At 46.2% G+C, this 20,585-nt stretch overlaps 2 protein-coding genes across 9 annotated transcripts in view; one reads left to right on the forward strand and one right to left on the reverse strand.

Annotated features, from left to right (window-relative positions):
- Window positions 1-1,917: 1,917 nt before the first annotated feature.
- INTS5 (integrator complex subunit 5) lies at window positions 1,918-19,034 on the forward strand. Of its 8 annotated transcripts, XM_085882694.1 has the most exons (9): window positions 1,918-2,119; window positions 2,971-3,060; window positions 4,562-4,874; window positions 5,001-5,261; window positions 13,040-13,386; window positions 13,555-13,731; window positions 14,758-14,903; window positions 15,048-15,256; window positions 16,297-19,034. In XM_085882694.1, the coding sequence occupies exons 1-9, from the start codon at window positions 2,073-2,075 to the stop codon at window positions 17,455-17,457; spliced, it is 2,751 nt and encodes a 916-aa protein (XP_085738820.1). In that variant the 5' UTR covers window positions 1,918-2,072; the 3' UTR covers window positions 17,458-19,034. The 8 variants fall into 8 exon arrangements, with proteins under 8 accessions (XP_085738820.1, XP_085738804.1, XP_085738850.1 ...); XM_085882678.1 differs by having other exon boundaries at window positions 14,758-15,256; XM_085882724.1 differs by having other exon boundaries at window positions 2,051-2,119; window positions 2,978-3,060; window positions 14,758-15,256.
- CEP162 (centrosomal protein 162) overlaps window positions 13,725-20,585 on the reverse strand; it is a 138,472-nt gene continuing 131,611 nt past the window's right edge. The window contains exon 20 of the mRNA XM_085882647.1: window positions 13,725-13,857. Coding sequence (XP_085738773.1) covers window positions 13,786-13,857 — 72 coding nt within the window. The 3' untranslated portion in view covers window positions 13,725-13,785. The remainder of the gene's footprint in view (window positions 13,858-20,585) is intronic.

A 20,585-nucleotide genomic window follows, 5' to 3' on the forward strand; every position in this document is an offset into this window, starting at 1 on the left:
TGATGTTTTTTTTAAAGATTCGGACGTATTCATAACGGGTTGGTCGTATGCATAACATATTAGTAACGGACACAGAACGTTTCGTTGTCTTATAGATAACTTATACCAACGAATGCTTAGCCTGTTGTCGGCGTTCACAACCTAAGCCCAACGATAGTCTAACTTATGCATAGCGCGCTGCACGTATCGCCGATGATGATGTGACGTAGCCTATTAAAAGGCTGCCGCACAACGATTCAAATCATAACCGCTGGAGAAATGGAAGTGTCAACATCACAGTCACACCTTGGCGATCTTGCCAGCGTTTGCCGACCTCTGAAAAATGCGTCTAAAACGCTGGCACACGTGGAATACGGTATGGGTAAGTTTGGTATGCGTGAATAGAACGCTAAAGTACGCTATCATACGTCGTATTAAGTGGAGTACGTCTTGTAATTATAAACGTGTTAAACATTTTACGACGTACTTGCCGTATGAAACACGTTCCGCATGCGATGGGAATAAGTTGTACGCCCGATATGCCAACGTTGTCACACGTCGACAAAAGTTACTTGTAAGTTACTCATAAGTCGAAACACTCAAGGTAATGGTTAGCATCAGTGTTCCAGACTCCATGGTTTTTTTTTTCTTCGGTATGACGGTGATGTTGACACTTTGATTTCTAGTGCGGTAATGATTTAAATCGTTGAGCGGCAGCCTTTTAATTATATTATATTATAACTGCACTACAAATCGAAGAGTCAACATCACCGTCATATCGAAGAAAAAAAAACAAAAAAAAACATGGAGTCTGGAACACTGACGCTAACCATTACCTTGACGCGTTTCGACTTATGAGTACCTTACAAGTAACTTTTGTTGACGTGTGCCAACGTTCGCATATCGTGCGTACAACACGTTACTCATAGGTTAGAAATAAGTTTTGGGTACGCTAAACATTACCTCGACGTGTTTCGGCTTATGAGTAACTTCCAAGTAACGTGAGTCAACGATCGCGTAACGTGCCTACAACTTAAGGCCAGCGTTATGCGGGACGTGTGAGTCATACCCTGGCATAAGTCTTAAAATTTCAAGCATGGAAAATTTGAGGACAACCAAAAAGTACAACGTTTAAAGTCAGCGTACTACGACATATGGCATTGTTTTTCAGCGTGCTCTCAATGTTATCAAAACTTACCCATAACGTATTCGACGTGTATCAGCGTTTTACACAAATTTTCCAAAAATCGGCATAAGCTGGCTAAAACGTCAAGGTGTGACTGGGCCTTAATGGAAATCGCCAATACCATTATCTCCGAAACTAGGCAAGCTGTTTGAATTTTGTTTGCGGGAATCAAGCCGGGCATTAACACAGATAATTTATCGCAAACCTGAGACATCACAATGACGTCATATTCGTTTTTTTATGACGTCATCATTAAGAGGACGAGGATCTTAGCTCATGTGAGCTTGTTAATGTAATGTAGTGGAAGTTAGTGGATTTCTAAACAGATGGGAGATCACTTAGGGCAAATGACCGGATGGAAAGAGCAGCAGAGCAGGTTATTTGGACACGTGAGCATTGCTTGAGTTCCCCGACCGCATTGTTTTACACGGACACCGCCATGTTGTTAAGCGGTTGGAGTGCTTGCTTGATCGCTTTGAGTCAAGCAAGCCGTCTTGGCAAGTGATATTCAGCCGCTTGCTTACGGAAAATGTTCATAATCCCAGATTTTGATTGCAGCTACTCTGCAGCTGCTGCTGAAGATCTTTCACCGGATATCCTCTTAAACAGAAATCAATCAATGTGCAGCTATACACATTTACATACTATACATTTTACCTTCATTAAACAGTTTTTTTTCTTTCTGAAAAAGAATTTTTCAGACTTTTTACTCTTGTCCAGTGTTTGCCGGCCACGGTGTTGTCGTTCGCACGAGTAAACTCGATCGGTCGATGCGTGTTCTTGCTTCGTACGCTTGGTGCAAAAACATTAGATCCTTATTCTTCGTCGATAAACTAAGGAATCGCCAAAACAATGAATCGCTCAAAGACCAATTTTTGGGGTTATCGCGTCGCGCGTTTTCATCATCATGGCGACAGGCGGAGATAAGCTTCTTGTTTGTTCTAAAATTCCCAGGTGTGACTGCTGTTGTTGTACCTGTTTACCTCACTTTATTATTATTATTGTTGTTGTTGTTGTTGCGAAGGGTTTGTACAAATTTATAATGCAATGTGATAAGAACTTTGCATGACGTGTTGAATGGGGAACCGAGTTGTCGCCTCAATAAACTCGGTCGGGGGTGATAAATGATTCGTTAAAGGAAGTTGGTGATGCTCCATTTAGAGCATTGTGTGGAGCTTCGGTCACATCTCAAGAAGGATGGAGCTTTGCGTCGAGTGACGACATTGATCCCTCGGCTCTGAGGAGAGCGGCTGAAGGAGACGGACGGGGCTTTTATTCATTAGGAATGAGACGGTGACCGGGTGTTTGTGTTGAGACGAAGCAAGTGCGGAATGGGTAGTGAGACGAGCTCGAGGGTAAAGAAGACGGTTCACACGGTAGTGTGAGGTAGTGATGGTCTTGTAGTCGGAGTAATAAATGTGTGAAGTGATTTCCCTGCAAAGTGACAGCAGAAATGGTCGATGAGTTTATATTCGAGTTGGAGGGGTACATGGATATTGGCAGGAGTGGTAGGTCAGGAAGGTCGCTTGGGTGGATGGATTTATAACACAAACAATTATTTTTTAACAATTCAAAAAAAAAAACAATTATATATATATATATATATATATTTAAAAAAAATCAAAATTCCGACCTCCCGCGCATATGTGTGCGTCTGTCTGTCTCTGTCTCTCTGATAAACATCGAAGAGATTACTGCATGGTGTTGATGTAGCACAGGCATGATGGACCAAATTGCCTCCTGTGTTTAAGTTCCTGGTATAAAGTCCGGTTGGTCTGGGATTCATCATACCTTTGCTTGTCTAGTCCACAGGAACTGCAGAAGGAAGTCTCGGCGTTCTTGAGCAGTAAACACAGCAGGACTGGAGCCAAACTGAACATTAGAGAGCATGCGAGGTGGGCATACATTGAATGGTAGTAAAAATATGATATGGCGCTATCTATTTATTATGTGGGTCGGTGGGAGTAGGGGTGGGGTGGAAGGAAAGGGGCAGGGTGTAAAGGAGGGGGAGGATGGGTGGGTGTAAAGGCGGGGGAGGACGGGCGGGCGGGTGTAAAGGCGGGGGAGGACGGGCGGGCGGGTGTAAAGGAGGGGGAGGACGGGCGGGCGGGTGTAAAGGAGGGGAGGACGGGCGGGCGGGTGTAAAGGCGGGGGAGGACGGGCGGGTGGATGTAAAGGAGGGGGAGGATGGGTGGGCGGGTGGGTGTAAAGGAGGGGAGGATGGGTGGGCGGGTGGGTGTAAGGAGGGGGAGGATGGGCGGGTGGGTGTAAGGAGGGGGAGGATGGGCGGGCGGGTGGAGTAAGGAGGGGGAGGATGGGCGGGCGGGTGGGTGTAAAGGAGGGGAGGATGGGCGGGCGGGTGGGTGTAAGGAGGGAGGATGGGCGGGCGGGTGGGTGTAAGGAGGGGAGGATGGGCGGGCGGGCGTAAGGAGGGGAGGATGGGCGGGCGGGCGGGCGTAAAGGAGGGGAGGATGGGCGGGCGGGCGTAAGGAGGGGAGGATGGGCGGGCGGGCGTAAGGAGGGGAGGATGGGCGGGCGGGCGGGCGTAAAGGAGGGGAGGATGGGCGGGCGGGCGGGCGTAAAGGAGGGGAGGATGGGTGGGCGGGCGGGCGTAAAGGAGGGGGAGGATGGGTGGGCGGGCGGGCGGGCGTAAAGGAGGGAGGATGGGTGGGCGGGCGGGCGTAAGGAGGGGGAGGATGGGCGGGCGGGCGTAAAGGAGGGGGAGGATGGGTGGGCGGGCGGGTGGGTGTAAAGGACGGGAGGATGGGTGGGCGGGCGGGTGGGTGTAAAGGAGGGGAGGATGGGTGGGCGGGCGGGTGTAAAGGAGAGGAGGGCGGGTGTAAAGGAGGGGAGGGCGGGCGGGCGGGTGTAAGGAGGAGGGGAGGGCGGGCGGGCGGGTGTAAGGAGGGAGGATGGGTGGGTGTAAAGGAGGGGAGGATGGGTGGGCGGGCGGGTGGGTGTAAAGGAGGGGGAGGATGGGTGGGCGGGCGGGTGGGTGTAAAGGAGGGGGAGGATGGGTGGGCGGGTGGGTGTAAAGGAGGGGAGGATGGGTGGGCGGGTGGGTGTAAAGGAGGGGGAGGGTGGGTGGTGGGTGGTAAGGAAGGAGGAGGACTGTGGGAGGAGGTAAGGAATGGAGTTAGAGGAAAGTACGGTGGGGGGGGGGGAGGTTGAGATGGATAGGAGAGAAAAAGGGAAAGGGAAGGGTTTATGTAGCACACAGCAGGGAAGAGAGGGGGTAATGAAAAAAAAAAAAACTCGTATTTTTGTTCGTAATAAATAAATGGCTTGATTATTTGCAACAAAGTTAATATTCTGTGTTTTGGGGTTTTATTGATATTCTAATCAGAACATGGTGGTGAAACTGAGATTGTGTGTTAAAACACTATTGGTGTATAGGTGTGCGCTGTTACTACTTCGATACCTTCCTGCTGCACGTCACGCAGTGCTTGAGCACCTGTGTGGCATATTTGATGAGTACGTGGGCTATCATGTGGTGGAGCTAGGTGAGGGTCCAGGCACGCTGTGTACGAGTCTGGATGACGTACTGCAGGAAGCACACGACACCCTTTCCGCATTTGTGCGGACCAACGCTCATGCATGGGCACCTCTCGTTTCTTCCTGGTCCGTGGAACTGATGGGTCGACTCAGCAGCAAATATGCAGGGCGTCCCGGTGTCCCTCCCGCCACGAGTCTCAACGAACTCCTGCAGGTGTTTTATCTCGCGTGCTTCCAAGCCCCCAGTTGAACCGCTAACACTCCCTCCTCGGTGCAGTTGTTGAACTTGTGTTTGAGTGGTTCATCCAGCTTACCTGTTGCACGTGTTTTCTTTATCCAGGTGTGGATGGGATGCAGGGCAACACGGCAACTCCTCGAGCTCTACGTTCAGTGCTTGGCAGCTCTCGGTGGGAGTTCTTTGGACGCATGTGTGGGGGCGCTTTTGGACACATCCGTGCTGCATTCCCCACATGTCGACTGGGTGGTAGCCCACATTGGCTCCTCATTCCCGGACACGATCATCAGCCGTGTGCTCGCTTGCGGACTCAAAGATTTCTGCCAATATGGCGAAAGCATTGCCAGACAAGACCCGTTGTACTTGGTGAGGTATTTCTTCACGCGCTGCTTTCAACACCATTCTCAATTCATTCGGAACTACTCCGTTCCATATCAACCTTGATCCTCGACCTGTACACCTTTCACCCTATCGATACGTTGTCGATTGAATTTTGGGTGCATTATGCCCCCTCACCATGTTTTCTACCAAGTACATTATTCCCTGGGCACGATCTATAAGCATCTTGATACTTGTACAGAACAGAACATGACTTGGGCTTGTAAAACACATCATTGCAATGAAATTGGCGGAACATGCTCTTGTACATTTTGTACGAAACAAAATTTTTAGCTCGCCTGTTCGAAGAACAGAGAGCTATAGCGATACCCCCGGCGTGAGCGTGAGCGTGAAAATGTTAAAGTTTTTGGTGCAAGTTATTTTTTCCTTTGTAATGTTTTTATCTACCACACTTTTTTTATACGCCCGATATATATATATATATATATATATATATATATATATATATATATATATATATATATATATATATATATATATATATATATATATATGTATGTATATATCGGGGCGTATAATGTGATACCTGTCGTCCGTCCGTCTGTCTGTCCGTCCGTACATCCGTTCCTGTCCGCACTCTAACTCCCAAAGTTTTCAACTTTCACGTTTCATATTTGGTACATAGGTACAGACTGTGGAGACGGTGTGTCGTGACATACGTTCGTCATTTAAAGTGGTTGCCATGGCAACCAGGATGCTGTTTTCCATCCGTTCCTGTCCGCACTCTCCCAAAGTTTTCAACTTTCACGTTTCATATTTGGTACATAGGCACAGACTGTGGAGACGGTGTGTCGCGACATACGTTCGTCATCTAAAGTGGTTTCCATGGCAACCAGGATGCTGTTTTCCATGTAGTTGCACAATTCTGTATATACCTTCTTTTTCGGGCGGATATTGTGCTCACTTGCGCTCTTGTTACTGATTACAATATACAAATACATATATTGCTTTAAAATTATTTGGATCAGACTTCACTTTAATGCTTTATAAATAATATTAATTATTAGACGAGTCTTTTAAAAACGATAAATGTATAAACAGGCGAGCATTGGGTGGCTTTGACACCAACTCTGGTTATGCCTCCACTGATGAAGTCACCGGAGGAATTCTGCTTATGGGTTGTCCGTCCATCCGTCTGTCTGTCCACACGTCCATCCGTCTGTGATAAGTTTTTGTTACCGTGATAACTTGAGAATGGCCGAAGGGATCCAGGTCAAACTTGGTACAAGTATGTGTAATGATGCAAATAGGAACTGATTAGAATATGGGGCAAGAGGTCAAAGGTCAGAGCTCATGTCTGGTAAAAATGTGATACTTGAAAACAGCTGAAGGGATTTTTATCGAACTTGGTACAAGTATGTATAATGTGGGCAGAGACATGTCGGTCAACATCGTGACGTCGAAGAGTGCCATTCTAGTTCTGTATTGAAAATGTTACACACAACTTCGAACTTTGGTGTAGGAGGCCATTTGGCCCATCATGCCTACGCTGCACCAACCACAGTATTCATCACCCAGACAAGCTGGGTGATGCCACCACCAAGCTACCACCAAGTCTTGCCAATATCCCCATACCCCTTTTTATAATGCATCCATCCAGGTACTTATCTAATTCCAATGTAAACACATCTCCCTCCAAGACATTGAAAAAGGAAGAAGATTGCCATTTTTGAAATGTGATGTTGGAGATTAATGTTAAAAGTTCCTTGGATTACGAGAAAAACAAGCAAATCGATGTTGAAGAAATTAGACCACCGTGTACATTAGAAGAACTGATGCTGAAACATAAACTGTTATGCTTTGGACACGTTATGCATGCAGAAAACTAAAGTCTGGAGAAGTCGACCATGCTGTTTTGTTGAGGGAAGAAGAGGAAGAAGCAAATCTTGTATGTGCTGGATGGATGGGGTAAAGGCTGTGCAACCAAGCTGTCTTCGTCAGCTTTGGGAAGCAGTGCAGGATTGGGATGTTTGGAGAAATCTGATCATGAATGTCACCAGAAGTCTGACGTGAATTGACGGTACATGAAAACTAGATAACCCCCTCCAGACCCACATTTGTTATTTTATCTGTTATCGGTAAGACGAGATTACAAATCGTATCTTTATATGAAACGTGGATATCAGAATAGGGTTTGTAGAAATGTTTTTATTGTGAAAACACTCGTACTAGGAGATAGGGGAGTATCTACAGAGGGTATCTGTGCATCATCCCCCCCCCCAGGACTCTACCAAACCAACTTTTTTATGGTCTTATTGCACATTTGAGATATTAACAAAAAAAAAAATTCCCGGCACTCTGGTGATATTCAAGATGGCGTCCAAAATGGCCACCAAAATTGGTAAAATCATAGAATACGGTATATAGCATCTCAAAAATGTGGCAAATTGGAAAAATAATAATTGGGATTTGGTTCCTGATCATTAGTTACTAGTTTCTGATAATTGGCTATGTACTGCTTTCTGCATTTTGGGTGGTATTGGGCCTCTGTTGCAAACAAATCAATTCCTCGGATTCGCCTTAAGAGCCACTCATGATTGTTCTCTTCTGCTATTTGCAGCACTTTCTGCCATCCATCACGTTCAAATGGAATGTAGGTAATTTGGTCACGGGAAACTTGGTCACGGTAAAACGGTCACAGTAATTCGGTAACGAGGTAATTTGGTCACGGTAATTCGGTAACGAGGTAATTCGGTCACAAGGTAATTTGGTCACGGTATAATTATTATTTTTTTTTTTACTGGAACGAGAAGAAAATGATTCCATGAAGTTCGTTTTGAGAGCGGACTCGACGACAGATTTACGGCGCTATAATCTACCGACGGCAGCAGAAGTAGCGGTTATCTTACCGGGAAGTGCTGATGTTCCATCGTACCGCGACGTCGTTTTGTACAAGCGGTCAAGCCTGGATCCGGAAAATCGTGACATTATCCACATCAATGAGACCCACCCTGATTATGACCCTCTTCATTACGTGTTGCAACTACCACATGGAGATCTGGGCTGGACATTTACCATCAAGAAACGATATGGCAAATGCATCAGTACTATGGAGTTTTATGCTTACCACTTGATGGTTCGAAGTAATTTTAATGTAATACTACATAGTGATAGATTACTACAACAATATATTGTCGATCAATACGCAAAGGTTGAACAAGGACGCCTGAACTGCGTCTACTACAATCAACGGCAATTGCGGGTGGAGCTGTATCAAGGACTATCTGATGCAGTCGCCGCTGACGATACTGACGGTGCCTCAATCGGTCGCCGTGTTGTCCTTCCGTCGTCATCTACCGGAAGACCACAAAATATGCATCAACTGTGTCAGGATTCGATTGCTATCGTTTGGCGATATTCAAAACCTGACCTCTTCTTAACATTAACGTGCAACCCCAAATGGGAAAAAATACAGAAGGCGTTATTCCTTAATCATGTTGCTGCTGATCGACCAGACATCGTAGCCAGAGTTTTCAATCAAATGAAGAAGGCTTTCCTGCAGGATATTGTGGTTGGTCAAATATTCGGAAAGGTTCTCGCATACGTCTGCATAGTGGAATTTCAGAAACGAGGGCTGCCTCACCTTCACACATTGGTGATTCTCCACCAAGAAAGTAAGCCTCGATCACTGGACCATTATGACAAATTCATCTCGGCAGAAATTCCCGATCCATCGCAGACTTGATTGCATAACGTGATCGTACAGAACATAATACACGGACCATGCGGCACAGCTAATCCTCAATCGCCTTGCATGGAACAAGGCAAATGCACTAAACAATTCCCCAAGCAATTTTGCGAAATGACGCAAGGCACGCACAATGGCTACCCGTTGTACAGAAGAAGGGATTCCGGACCTCAAGTACAAAAAAAAACAGAGTGAACGTTGTTAACCGCTGGGTCGTTCCTTATAATCCGTACCTGTCCTCCAAGTATAACGCCCACATCAATGTTGAAGTCTGCTCGACAATCATGGCAGTCAAGTATCTCTACAAATATGTCTATGAAGGACCACATCGTATTATGGCCGCTGTATGTGAAGACTATCAACAACAAACTGACGACGTGAACGAGATCAACCGATTTGTGGACGCGAGGTACGTTTCCGCATGCGAAGGCTGCTGGCATTTGTTCCATTACGATCTGCATGAACGATCACCATCTATTCAACGTTTGGACATCCATCTTCCGAACCAAAATAGAATCGTCTATGTTCCTGGACAGGCTGCGGAAGCTTTAGACCACGCCAAAGAAACAACCCTCACCACATGGTTTATCTGTAACCGCGACTACCCGAAGCCCGTTCTGTTGCATACCACGAGTTCCCAGAACACTTCATGTGGAACAGTACTACATGCAAATGGTCGCCTCGGAAATGGGGAAACAATTGGATGCTTATACAGTATCAGTCCATCCGAAGGCGAACAATTCTATCTTTGTTTGCTACTGCATCATTCACCTGGATGTACATCATTCGAAGATCTACAGCGGCTCCCTGATGGCACCATTGCGGACACATTCAAAGCGACAGCATTGGGTCGAGGTTTCTTGGAAGACGACCGTGAATGGCATGACTGCTTCGAAGATGCTGTCACGTCAGGTTTCCCGACTCAACTGCGCACTCTCTTCGTCACTATTCTCTTATTCTGCCAACCTGCCCAACCTGCACAATTATTCTCCTCATTCAGACAATGTTTTAGCGAGGACATACTCAACAATGCTAACCGGGCCGGCATCACATTGACTGACGACGAATTAAACAACAGGACCCTAGAAGCCATCGAGGAACTCCTGCGCTACCATGGAAAATCATTGCAAGATTACCCTGACATGCCCCAACTCAGCCACGTGACCGATGCCGAACATGATCCATCCTCTTTTCTCATGACTGACGACGATGTTCAAGCAGAAAAAAAACAAGGCGGATCACAACTGCAGACTCCTCAATCAAGATGAAATGGTGGTATATGAAGCGGTGATAGAAAATGTGACAATGAAGAATGGGGTAGCGTTCTTCGTCGATGGCCCCGGGGGCACTGGAAAAACGTTTCTTTACAACACGATCCTACACAGCGTTCGTTCCATAAAGCTCACCGCACTCGCAGTAGCATCTTCCGGGATAGCGGCTGAGTTGTTGGACGGAGACCGAAGTGCTCATTCTCAGTTCAAAATACCTATACCGATACAGCCACACAGCACGTGCAATATTCCAAAGAACTCTGCATTGGCTACACTAATCAAAGGAATATCTGTCGTAATCTGGGACGAAGCTCCAATGATGCACAAGCAGGTCTTCAAATGCTTGCATCACTCATTGTGCAACATTATGGAGATGGAAGTCTTTCGGGTGGTGTCCTATTGATCGTCCTATTGGGTGGTGATTTCAGACAAGTGTTTCCAGTCATCAGACATGGACGTGAGGCGGACATTGTCGAAAGTAACCTGAAGAGATTGTTCCCCTGGCAGGAGGTTCAATTATTTCACCTCACCATTAACATGCGAGCTCTGATGGGCCCGTCTCACCAAAACCAATCTGTCAACGATTTTCAGACTTTCTTGCTGTCGATTGGAGATTGCAGAAAACCTACAAATCCAGATGTAGGGAAGTGCAAAATATGCCTACCGTCAGAAATCTGCATTGATCCCATTATTGGTGGCGTCAACAAACTCATCAGGTCTGTTTTCCCCGACTTGACTACAATCGACGACAGCAGAGCAATACTTTGTCCGACAAACAAAGATGTTGACATGACCAAAGATAAAGTCTGACAAACCTTCCCGGCTGGCGAAACGCATTCATATCTCGGTGCTGACAGCGTATCTGATCCAGGACAGACGTACCTCTGTCCGACGGAGTTCTTGAACTCGTTACCACCGCATAAACTCTGTCTTTGAGTGTCCACCCCAATAATACTGCTCAGAAATTTGGATCCGCATAATGGATTACTGAACGGAATGAGACTGTGCATAATCAGCCTTGGAAGCTGGCTGATCGAGGCCGAGATCATGACCGGCAAAAAGACGGGCAAATACGTCTTCAATCCCAGAATAACTCTTACCCCATCGGACTCTGGATTGCCTTTTTGATCTACGACGACGCCAATTCCCAATACGACCAGCGTATGCGATGACCATCAACAAGAGCCAGGGACAAACTCTCACTTTCGTGGGCATTAATCTGACCAATCCCGTCTTCTCACATGGTCAGTTGTATGTGGCGTTATCGCGTGCGCGATTGATGGAGTATATCAAAATACTGCCACAACCGAGTCAACCCAACGATGGCTTCTACTACAGTACTACACGGATAATATAGTTTACAGTGGACTGGGTTAACACTAGTAAGTATGCTCTGCTTTTTTCGATAACAGGCACTCATTTCGCGATATACTACAGCGTTACATCAGTGTTATGTCATGCTTTGCGTGGGTTATCTTCTAGTTTATTTTAAAATATTATGTGTTTCTGCACATATTCCATGCGATGATTATTTTACTCGTATAATCAACCCAAATGGACTGTTAACCTCTTATTTCATTGCTGGTGCAATAACCGTGGATTGAAGAACAATTGAATCAGAATGAAGAACAAAGAACAATTCCTTGACCTTTTATTGCACCTGGCATAAATGACAAGTCATACGGCTCTGACCTTGTACGTGGTACAAAACGATGATTATTACCTCCGCTACCGAAGGGCGAAGGAGGTTATGTTTTCACCCCTTTCTGTCTGTTTTAGGATATCTCAAAAGGTTGTTGGCAGATTCGGATGAAATTTTGTGGACAGGTTGGGTGTGTGATGAGGACGAACTGATTAGATTTTGGTGAAGATCCAGATCCAGATCTGACTACTAGAACTTTTAAAGTGATTTTTCACCATTGAGAGATTGGGCCAAAAATGATATTTGGTCGAAACTTGGTGGACAGGTTGTGTGTATGAGAAGGACGAATTGATTCAATTTTTGTGAAGATCTGAATCCGGATACGAGAATTATATAACTTTTAAAGTGATTCTTCACCATTGAGAGATTGGGCCAAAAACGATGTATAGCATGATATTTCAAAAATGTATTGGGCCCGATGTGTTCTCGTGGTGGAGGTATGCGCTCTACCGAGTGCCCTTCCAGTTACTTTTGTAACATCCTGACGTGTGCATTGTTACCCTCGGTAATATGTGATAAAACCGCATTGTGTTTGGCATTCCTGGTTTGCTCATCATTCACGAGGCTTTCGAACCTTTGGTCGTTTCTGATCCATCAGAGGCATTTGGCATGGTTTTGAAACACATAACAAGCTCCGTGACACAACCGGTTTTGATGGTGGCCGTTCATTTGGACACGCAGTAGTTGTAGGATGTGCTCTGCGAATCTGTTGGTACAATGTGCGTATGTGCAGTTGCGGAGTGGTGTGGCTCAAATTGCATCAGGAGATGGAAGCGCTCCTGTAGGCTGCCCACTCTTCTCGTGTTGCAGTTTGCACGTCACAAAACCTTGTACTCCCGTAGTCTGCACTGTTGTTTGTACTTTTACAATGTTTTGCACAATGTGCTTTGCTCTCCAATCCATGTCTCATCCATAAAAGCTAGTGGTCCCTACTATACACCGCTTTATTCACATTACATTTTATCCATCGATTGTTTCCACATTTGGACATAAATTGTAGGACATTTTTTGTGGAAGTGAAAGTGCTGATGAGCATGTGCACACACACACATATTTTTGTTGCTTATACTTGCGTTCTTCGCAGGACAAGCGAGGGGCCAAAATTGGCTCTGTGGTGGGAATCCTGGGTCATCTGGCTGCTCACCACTCGGAGACAATCCGTCAGGAGCTGTTGCGTCTATTCCACGATAGTCTAAATCCTGGCAGGGACTCCCATTTGCAGGTGGCCACAGCCCCCTTCCTGCTGCAGCTGGCTTCCCTTTCCCCACCACTGCTGTCTGCTGTGTCTGGTGAGCTCATGGAAGCACTGACGACTCCAGTGTTGCAGCGCTTGCAGCGTCAGCTCTCAGGCCTTCCACGCGATGAGCAAGAAAACATGTTGGGCCTGGCTGTGCATTTGCTGTGCCAAATGGGAGGTGCCAGTTCATACAGGTAGAGCATACCAGGCTCACAAGCATGTTGATATTAATGATGCAGCAAAATTAAATTATTGATTGAATATTGAGGTGCTCACTGTGCCTATTATTACACTCAGATTGAATATGTTCTGCTGGGGAAGAGACCCATCTGTCATCATTCCCATCTTATCTCTCCTTTCAGGATGCTGCAGTTCTTGGTATCTGCAGCATCACCAGTATCGGTTATCTCGAGTGGTCAGCACGACTCCATCACCAATCCCCGTCACTTACCCACCGCTGTACGGGACACCTGTCAAAAGATCTTGCAGCTGCTGTTGTTGAACCTGCATAAACTTGTGTACAACCGTGGGAACTCCACGTGAGTTCAGATGCTTCAGGGTTTGATCACAGGATGGTATCTTTTGCAAGTGCCTCACTTGCTCATACACTCGCTCTCATTCCTGGTGATATCACGAGTCCCGTGTAACACAAAATGGAAGTTTCCCTGATGGGAGAGAGAGTGTGATTAAAAACTTTCTCCCAGTCTGACGACATGCACCTGGTTAATGCAGAATAGTTAGATTGTATGCTGGACAATGCATCAGATTGATAAATGGTGCAAATATCAATACATGTAACTATAGTCTGTTGATTGCCTCACTCATCAATGCAATGCATATTCACTTACAACTCGAGTATGCGAGGCTGTAGGCTGAACCGGCGTTATGCTGACGTTCCTCTGAGCCACCGACACCTTGGGAACACTTTCTGCCATACAGTTCTCGGTTGACACATCGTGTCGGTGTCTCTACGTGCATATTTTACGTGCAACAATCTCCACTCGTATGATTTGCTCATCTTCTGCTCCGAAGCAGAACCCACCTGTTTCAAACACCTCCTTTATTGTTCGGTTCAGCCATCATAGACGAGCAGTGAAGGAGATGGACTAGAAATTGGAAGAGCATAGGTTTGAATCCTTTCTCTACCCACCACTTACATATTTTATTATGGCTAGTTAGCTTGATGTCTGCTTTGACTGCGGTACGAAGTGCCGTGCCATAGTTATTGTGCCAGTACCTGATGAACAGCACACGGAAGGGTGGAAGGCTTTTGCATGCTTTCCGCACGACTAAATATGTACTTTCATTTTGTTTTCATTTCGTTCCATTTCCCAGTTTAATTCAGCTGGCCTTAAAAATGGTGGTGTTCCAAATTTGGTTTATCATTTGATTTGAATCCAACATTCTTAACTATTGGCTGTTAAATAATATAAACTGACGTTCAATGCCTAGGCCTTGTACAAGTTGAAAGGTAAATTTGTAAAATGACGACGCTGCTAAAGGACATATGCACTGACTATGAGTAAGGCTCCAATGAATTTGCCATTATATTTTTCTTGTTGCAGACTTCCAGACCATTCTGTGCGTGAAATCCCCTTCTTGGAAGGACTAAGGCCACGAGCCACCGATATCTGCCAGGAGATGTTACAGCAGCAGGAGCAACTCCGCCGCCAATGGCTGCAACCGCTGCTTTCCCTTCTGGCCACACATGGTGGGTCTGGCCTTGCCGTCGAGACGGTGTGCCACGCCCTTTGCATTGCCGACGGTTCCGACCAATTGAGTACGGCCATAAGTGTGTATGCTGAGCTTGCTGCCTCCCTGGGACCACTCCTGCCTGGTGCTGTCCGCCTCGCAGTCTCGCGAATGCTTTGCGATGGAGCGCCCGGTGCGCTGCCTGCGGATCGCATGGCGCAGTTCCTTTTTAACTTGGCTTGTCTTCTTCGCTGGGAAAAGGGCGAAGGAGGGGAGATCCTGCTGCCTGTTCCCCTTAGCGGCTACATCACAGATGCCATGTGCTCCCACTTGCAGGCATTGAGCGGCCTTCTACTCCACACGAACCCTCAGGTAAAAACAAATCAACCTTTCAAACGAGGACATGTCGGGAAATTAATACATCTGACGTACCCTGAATTACCAATCAAATGCAAGCATTAGGTCACTTGCCTGAATGAAAAAACTGTTTTTCTGACAAAACGGAGGAGCACAATACTCATGGTGTTTATGCAAGGTGGGTGACAGCCAGTTATCCCGAGAAGATCGCTGCCACCTTTATTTAATTCCTCAAGCCAAAAATAGGATCCTAACGAAGCACTTCCTCCCATGGTAAACCCTACCGATCCGGTGGGGTGCAAAGGTTGGTATTTTGGTTCGTTGTTCTCGCTAAGTTTATAAGCCTGGTGTTGGCGGAGTGGTTAGGGCAGCGGCTTGGGATCCAAAAGGTCCTGAGTTCAAGCCCCGTTGGGCCACTGAATTAATACACCAGGAGGTTGACTCAGCCTGTCATCCTTCCGAGGTCGGCGAAGTGAGTACCAGTATACTGGGCCGGTGTATACCCCGGTTAAAATAGGTGTACCTTATCCCTGTGTCGTAAGAGGTGACCAGGGTTGCGTCAGGAAGGGCATCTGGTGTAAAACCTGTGCCAAATCATTATGCGGATCATAACGGATGATCCGCTGTGGCGACCCCTAACGGGAGCAGCCGAAAGAAGAAGAAGAAGTTCTCGCTAAGTTTATACAAATTGCCAAAGTTGTTTCCTTCTGACATCCATTGGGGGCACTCAACTCGCAGAAATCTGTGCAATCAGGTCTGGAATGACCAATCTGTTTTGTTGAGGTTGAGTTGGTGGGAAAGGCCAAAATTGTATTTTATAAATCATTATTTGCCAACGACTTACTTCGAGATAATATTACAAATTTGATGTTATTTATTGTTGGTGAATGCGATTTGTACATATACATAGAAGTGCACATTTAGAGCATGGGGCGCGGGGGTGTTTTCTTAAGATTGTAGATGAACTCTCTGTCTCGATGTCATAACCATATGGCATGCCACCATCTCATGCTCTTTCAACATCCCCTCCCTTCTCCCCACCCCACCATCACCAGGTGGTAGAAGCAACTGTGGACATTTTGTCTATTCTGCCATTCCGTCCGGCATCACTCTCGATACCAGATCTCTTCAGCGTTGTCCGTGCTGCAGTTGCACTTCTATTCTCGCTCCTCCACCATGAGCAATTGGCACCACTTGGGCGGTGTGCTCAGTTACTTTCAAACATCAGCCTATTGTGTCCACGTGCACTCAAGGAGGTCTTGGCCCAGTTGATAATGGGGGCTTTGCAACCGTCCAACGCTGTTTTATTTGGAGGTGTCTCTCCCTCAACCTCAAAAATGGATGCTCAACCGGATCGAGCATTACTGCTGGATCTTAACCGGAAGCATGGTTCAGTCGCAAGTTTCAGCACGGGGCCTTGGGCTGTCTTTCATGCCGGAATAATCGGTCGAGGACCAAAGCTTCAACTGCCAAAGGGGCCACCCGTCTCACATCGCCAGGATTTGTCCCAGTGGCTCCTCAGCCTCTTGGTGACCTGTTGCACTGCTTGTGGGTCTTGGACCGAAGCAGTTAGTGTATCTCTGCCTCCTTTAATGGTCGAAATCAACCCGGAGGCGGCTCGCACGGTGGCAGTCATATTGGTGGAAACTGTTTGTCCGGACGTGACGAGCAGCGAGCTAGCTTGGCCATCCGAGGAACAAGCACGTCACACGGTTAATCGAGACTTGCACATCCGTCAGCAGTTTGAGCAGCAGCCGTTTCTGTTCCGCCTACTTTCTCTGGCTGCTGAAGGGCGTCCCGCACTCTGTTACTGCTCCGTTCTTCTCCGAGGCCTTTTGGCTACACTCCTCACACATTGGGAGAGCTGTCCCGATGGTGCTGTTTCTGCGCCTGCCGGCTGGCCACTGTGGGCGTCCCAGGAGCTTGTAGCATGCATGGGAGAAGGGCAGCTGCTGCCACCTGCACTCGGTCGCATGTATGAGTTCTTTGAACTGCTTGTGCCCGTGGAGCTGCATCTCTTGTTGCTCACGGTGTGGAAATACGTGCAGGAGAATGCGCCGTTGCCCCAAAAGTTCTCCTTCAATCAAAGCACCGGACGCTTCTGCCGTGACTTTGGACGAGATACAGACCCAGCGAGGTATCTGGCTGTGGTGCACAGTGTTGTACACAAAAACATTGACAAGCTCGGTGAGCTGCACATCCGCCTGCATGTCTAAGATAGGTGGAGAGTATGTCTAAGTACCGCAGGAACCACAATTGCCAGTTGATATGAAATATTTCTGTTTTTTTTTTTTTCCATTCTTCGCATTTATCATGTTTTTAGCTCACCTGGAACGTCGTTCCGGGGAGCTTATGGAATGGCCCGTCTGTCTGTCCGTCTGTCCACAAATACTTGCAACCTCTTCTCTGAAACTACACATACGATATCGATGAAACTTTACCACAACCTTCAGCACCCTGTATGTATCAAAGTTTATTCATGGCATTAAAAAAAAATTGGACTCAAAGGGGGTCTACGGGGATTGCCCCCCAAAATAGGTATTTGCTGTCTTCTCCTATATTACACATGCAATTCCAATGAAACCTGACCACAACCTTCATCATCCGTGATGCACCAAAGTTTGTTCATGGAAGTAAAAAATCGGGGTCTGAGGGGGGTCTATGGAGGGAGCTTCCAGAGTGGTTGTTCCCCCCAAAATATGTATTTGCTTCCTTCTCCAAAATTACACACACAATTTCGACAAAACTTGACCACAACCTTCATCACCCGTGATGTACCAAAGTTTGTTAACACCATTATTTGCTATAACATTGGTTGAATGGTCGGTAAATTTTGCTGATTCAGTCCCACGTTGACTTCCTTCTCGGTATCATTATTTTAATAGGTGAGTGCGCAGGGGTATTGCTCCTGTTTTTTTTTTTTTTTTTTTTTTTTTTTTTTTTTGTAACCATTAGCAATCCCAAAATACTTGTGCCATTTCCACTGTGACTGTCCATAAAATGTACAACAAAATCCCATCCATTACATAAATATAACCTTTGAGCGTGGTGTCGGATATGCATAGAAGGACTTGTATGTGTCCTGCAAAGTATTCCACCAATAGTTGGGACAATGAGACTGGACAAATCACCACACATTGTAATTTGGTCATAACAATGAGGGTGAGCTTAGATTGGGAATTCTTACAGGCTGCCCAATTCTGAACATTCACTCTGGTCTCGCATGCAACTGAAGTGAGTTCACAGAACTCTGACCCAATACTAATCCATGATAACAAATGAAAAACCCACGGTTGTGGAACTAGAATTACGGACGTGCTAAATCACTCAGTTGGGGTATTTTAGTACGACTTGTCATACCCCTTTCACCAGAAGCCAGTTTTGTGTTTCACAAGAACAGGTATTTTTATTTATTTAAATTATTAAAAAAAAAATTTGCAATACTTTTATCGTTTAATGTTTTGTTGTGGAGAACGGAGGGTTTTGATTTGGCATTCTTGTTTGTGTGTACCCGTTGGTTTATACCACGGGACTTGAGTGAAAGGCTTTCGGGGCCTTTCCCAGTTGAAATCGCAAGTACCTGTGCGGTTCAATACGGGATCACATTTCGTTGTGAAATTGCACTGATGACCTTGCTGTGTAAAAAGTGGCATTTGTATTATTTAAAGTTTTGTTCTTTCATGTTTTTACTCTAGTTTAGGTTTTATTCATTTTTCTGACATGTTCACAGCTTTGTACATTTATATTCACCCAACCTCTATTACATAGTCCAAGCCAGCACTGGTGTATCCCAGTGGGATTGCTCTGTGTATTTATTATGTATGATTTTATCTTGACCACAGAGAGCAACTGCATTCTGACATCCCAAGGGCTATACACCCACATTCATAAGTTGTCGACATAGGGCATACGCTTATACATGTGCCACATGCAGCCCAATAATAATCAACCTGATATTTGGGTAACCTATCCTGTGACCAGCGGTGGTGTATTTAAACGTGCAACCATTTCAGAATCAAGAATCGTGCAGAACCTTCATTGGCCACCATGCGTGTGCACCAGCTGGTCGCTTGCTCTTTCCCAGTATCACCCAAGCGACTAATGTAGACCAGAGATGGATCACGCCAGCTTTTCATCGCCAATCACGGACAACGTGGCGCAGGGCGCAAGTTCCCTCACCACATAGGTTGGCAACCGTTGCACAGGTTCGATGGGCCTAATTGCCGCCTGCGTTGACATTCCTTGTAAGATGACCCTCATAACCAGAATATATATATATATATATATATATATATATATATATATATATATATATATATATATATATATATATATATATATATATATATATATATATATATATATATATATATATATATATAGAGCCTGGTGTTGGCTCAGTGGTTAGGGCAGCGGCTTGGGATCCAAAAGGTCCTGAGTTCAAGTCCCACTGGGCCACTGAATTAATACACCAAGGGGTTGACTCAGCCTGTCATCCTTCCAAGGTCGGCGAAGTGCGTACCAGTGTACTGGGCCGGTGTATACCCCAGTTAGAATAGGAGTACCAGATCCCTGTGTCGTAAGAGGCGACCAGGGTTGCGTCAGGAAGGGCATCCAGCGTAAAACCTGTGCCAAATCATTATGCGGATCATAACGGATGATCCGCTGTGGCGACCCCTAACGGGAGCAGCCGAAAGAAGAAGAAGATGTGCATATGTATGTATGTATATATATATATATATATATATATACACACACACACACACACACACACACACACACACACACACACACACACACACACACACACACACACACACACACACACACACACACACACACACACACACACACACACACACACACACACACACACACACACACACAGTCATGCGCCACTTAACGACGGGGATACGTTCTGAGAAATGCGTCGTTAAGGCCTAGGTCACTTTTGCTCTACGGCGAGGATACGGCGGCCGTACGCCCTCTGAATTGACAGAAACATGCAGCGGCCGCAGAGAAACTGAGGTGGCCTCAGGGAGGCCCTATGCCGCTTGGCTATATTTTACAGGCTGTAGGGTCGCCGTGGAATTTTAGCGCAGGGTTTTCACTTTTTTTCATTTCTACGTTCGCCGTAGCAATTCGCCAAGCCAAGCTATGATGTAGATGTGTTCCACGTCGACCATACGTAGGGCGTACGGTGGGCTTGCTTTATTCGTGTGGCTGCCTTAAGCTCTTCTCAATGAAAAATGAATTTTCCGAACCCCCCAAAAATTACTGCGGCCGCACTATTTCCACGGTCGCCGTACGGTGGCCTTGCCGTCTGTGTGACTACCTGCGGGCA

Source organism: Eptatretus burgeri, chromosome 1, assembly GCF_056783735.1.
Source record: "Eptatretus burgeri isolate ZD-2024b chromosome 1, Ebu_testis_v1, whole genome shotgun sequence".
In the NCBI taxonomy this organism is placed as follows: Eukaryota; Metazoa; Chordata; class Myxini; order Myxiniformes; family Myxinidae; genus Eptatretus; species Eptatretus burgeri.

Coding starts and splice junctions, on each gene's coding strand:
- INTS5 (XM_085882678.1), top strand. CDS start 2,073: ATGGCGACAGGCGGAGATAAGCTTCTTGTTTGTTCTAAAATTCCCAG. Junction 5,262..13,039: donor GACAAGACCCGTTGTACTTG/GTGAGGTATTTC, acceptor CGTTCTTCGCAG/GACAAGCGAGGGGCCAAAAT. Junction 15,257..16,296: donor TACTCCACACGAACCCTCAG/GTAAAAACAAAT, acceptor CACCATCACCAG/GTGGTAGAAGCAACTGTGGA.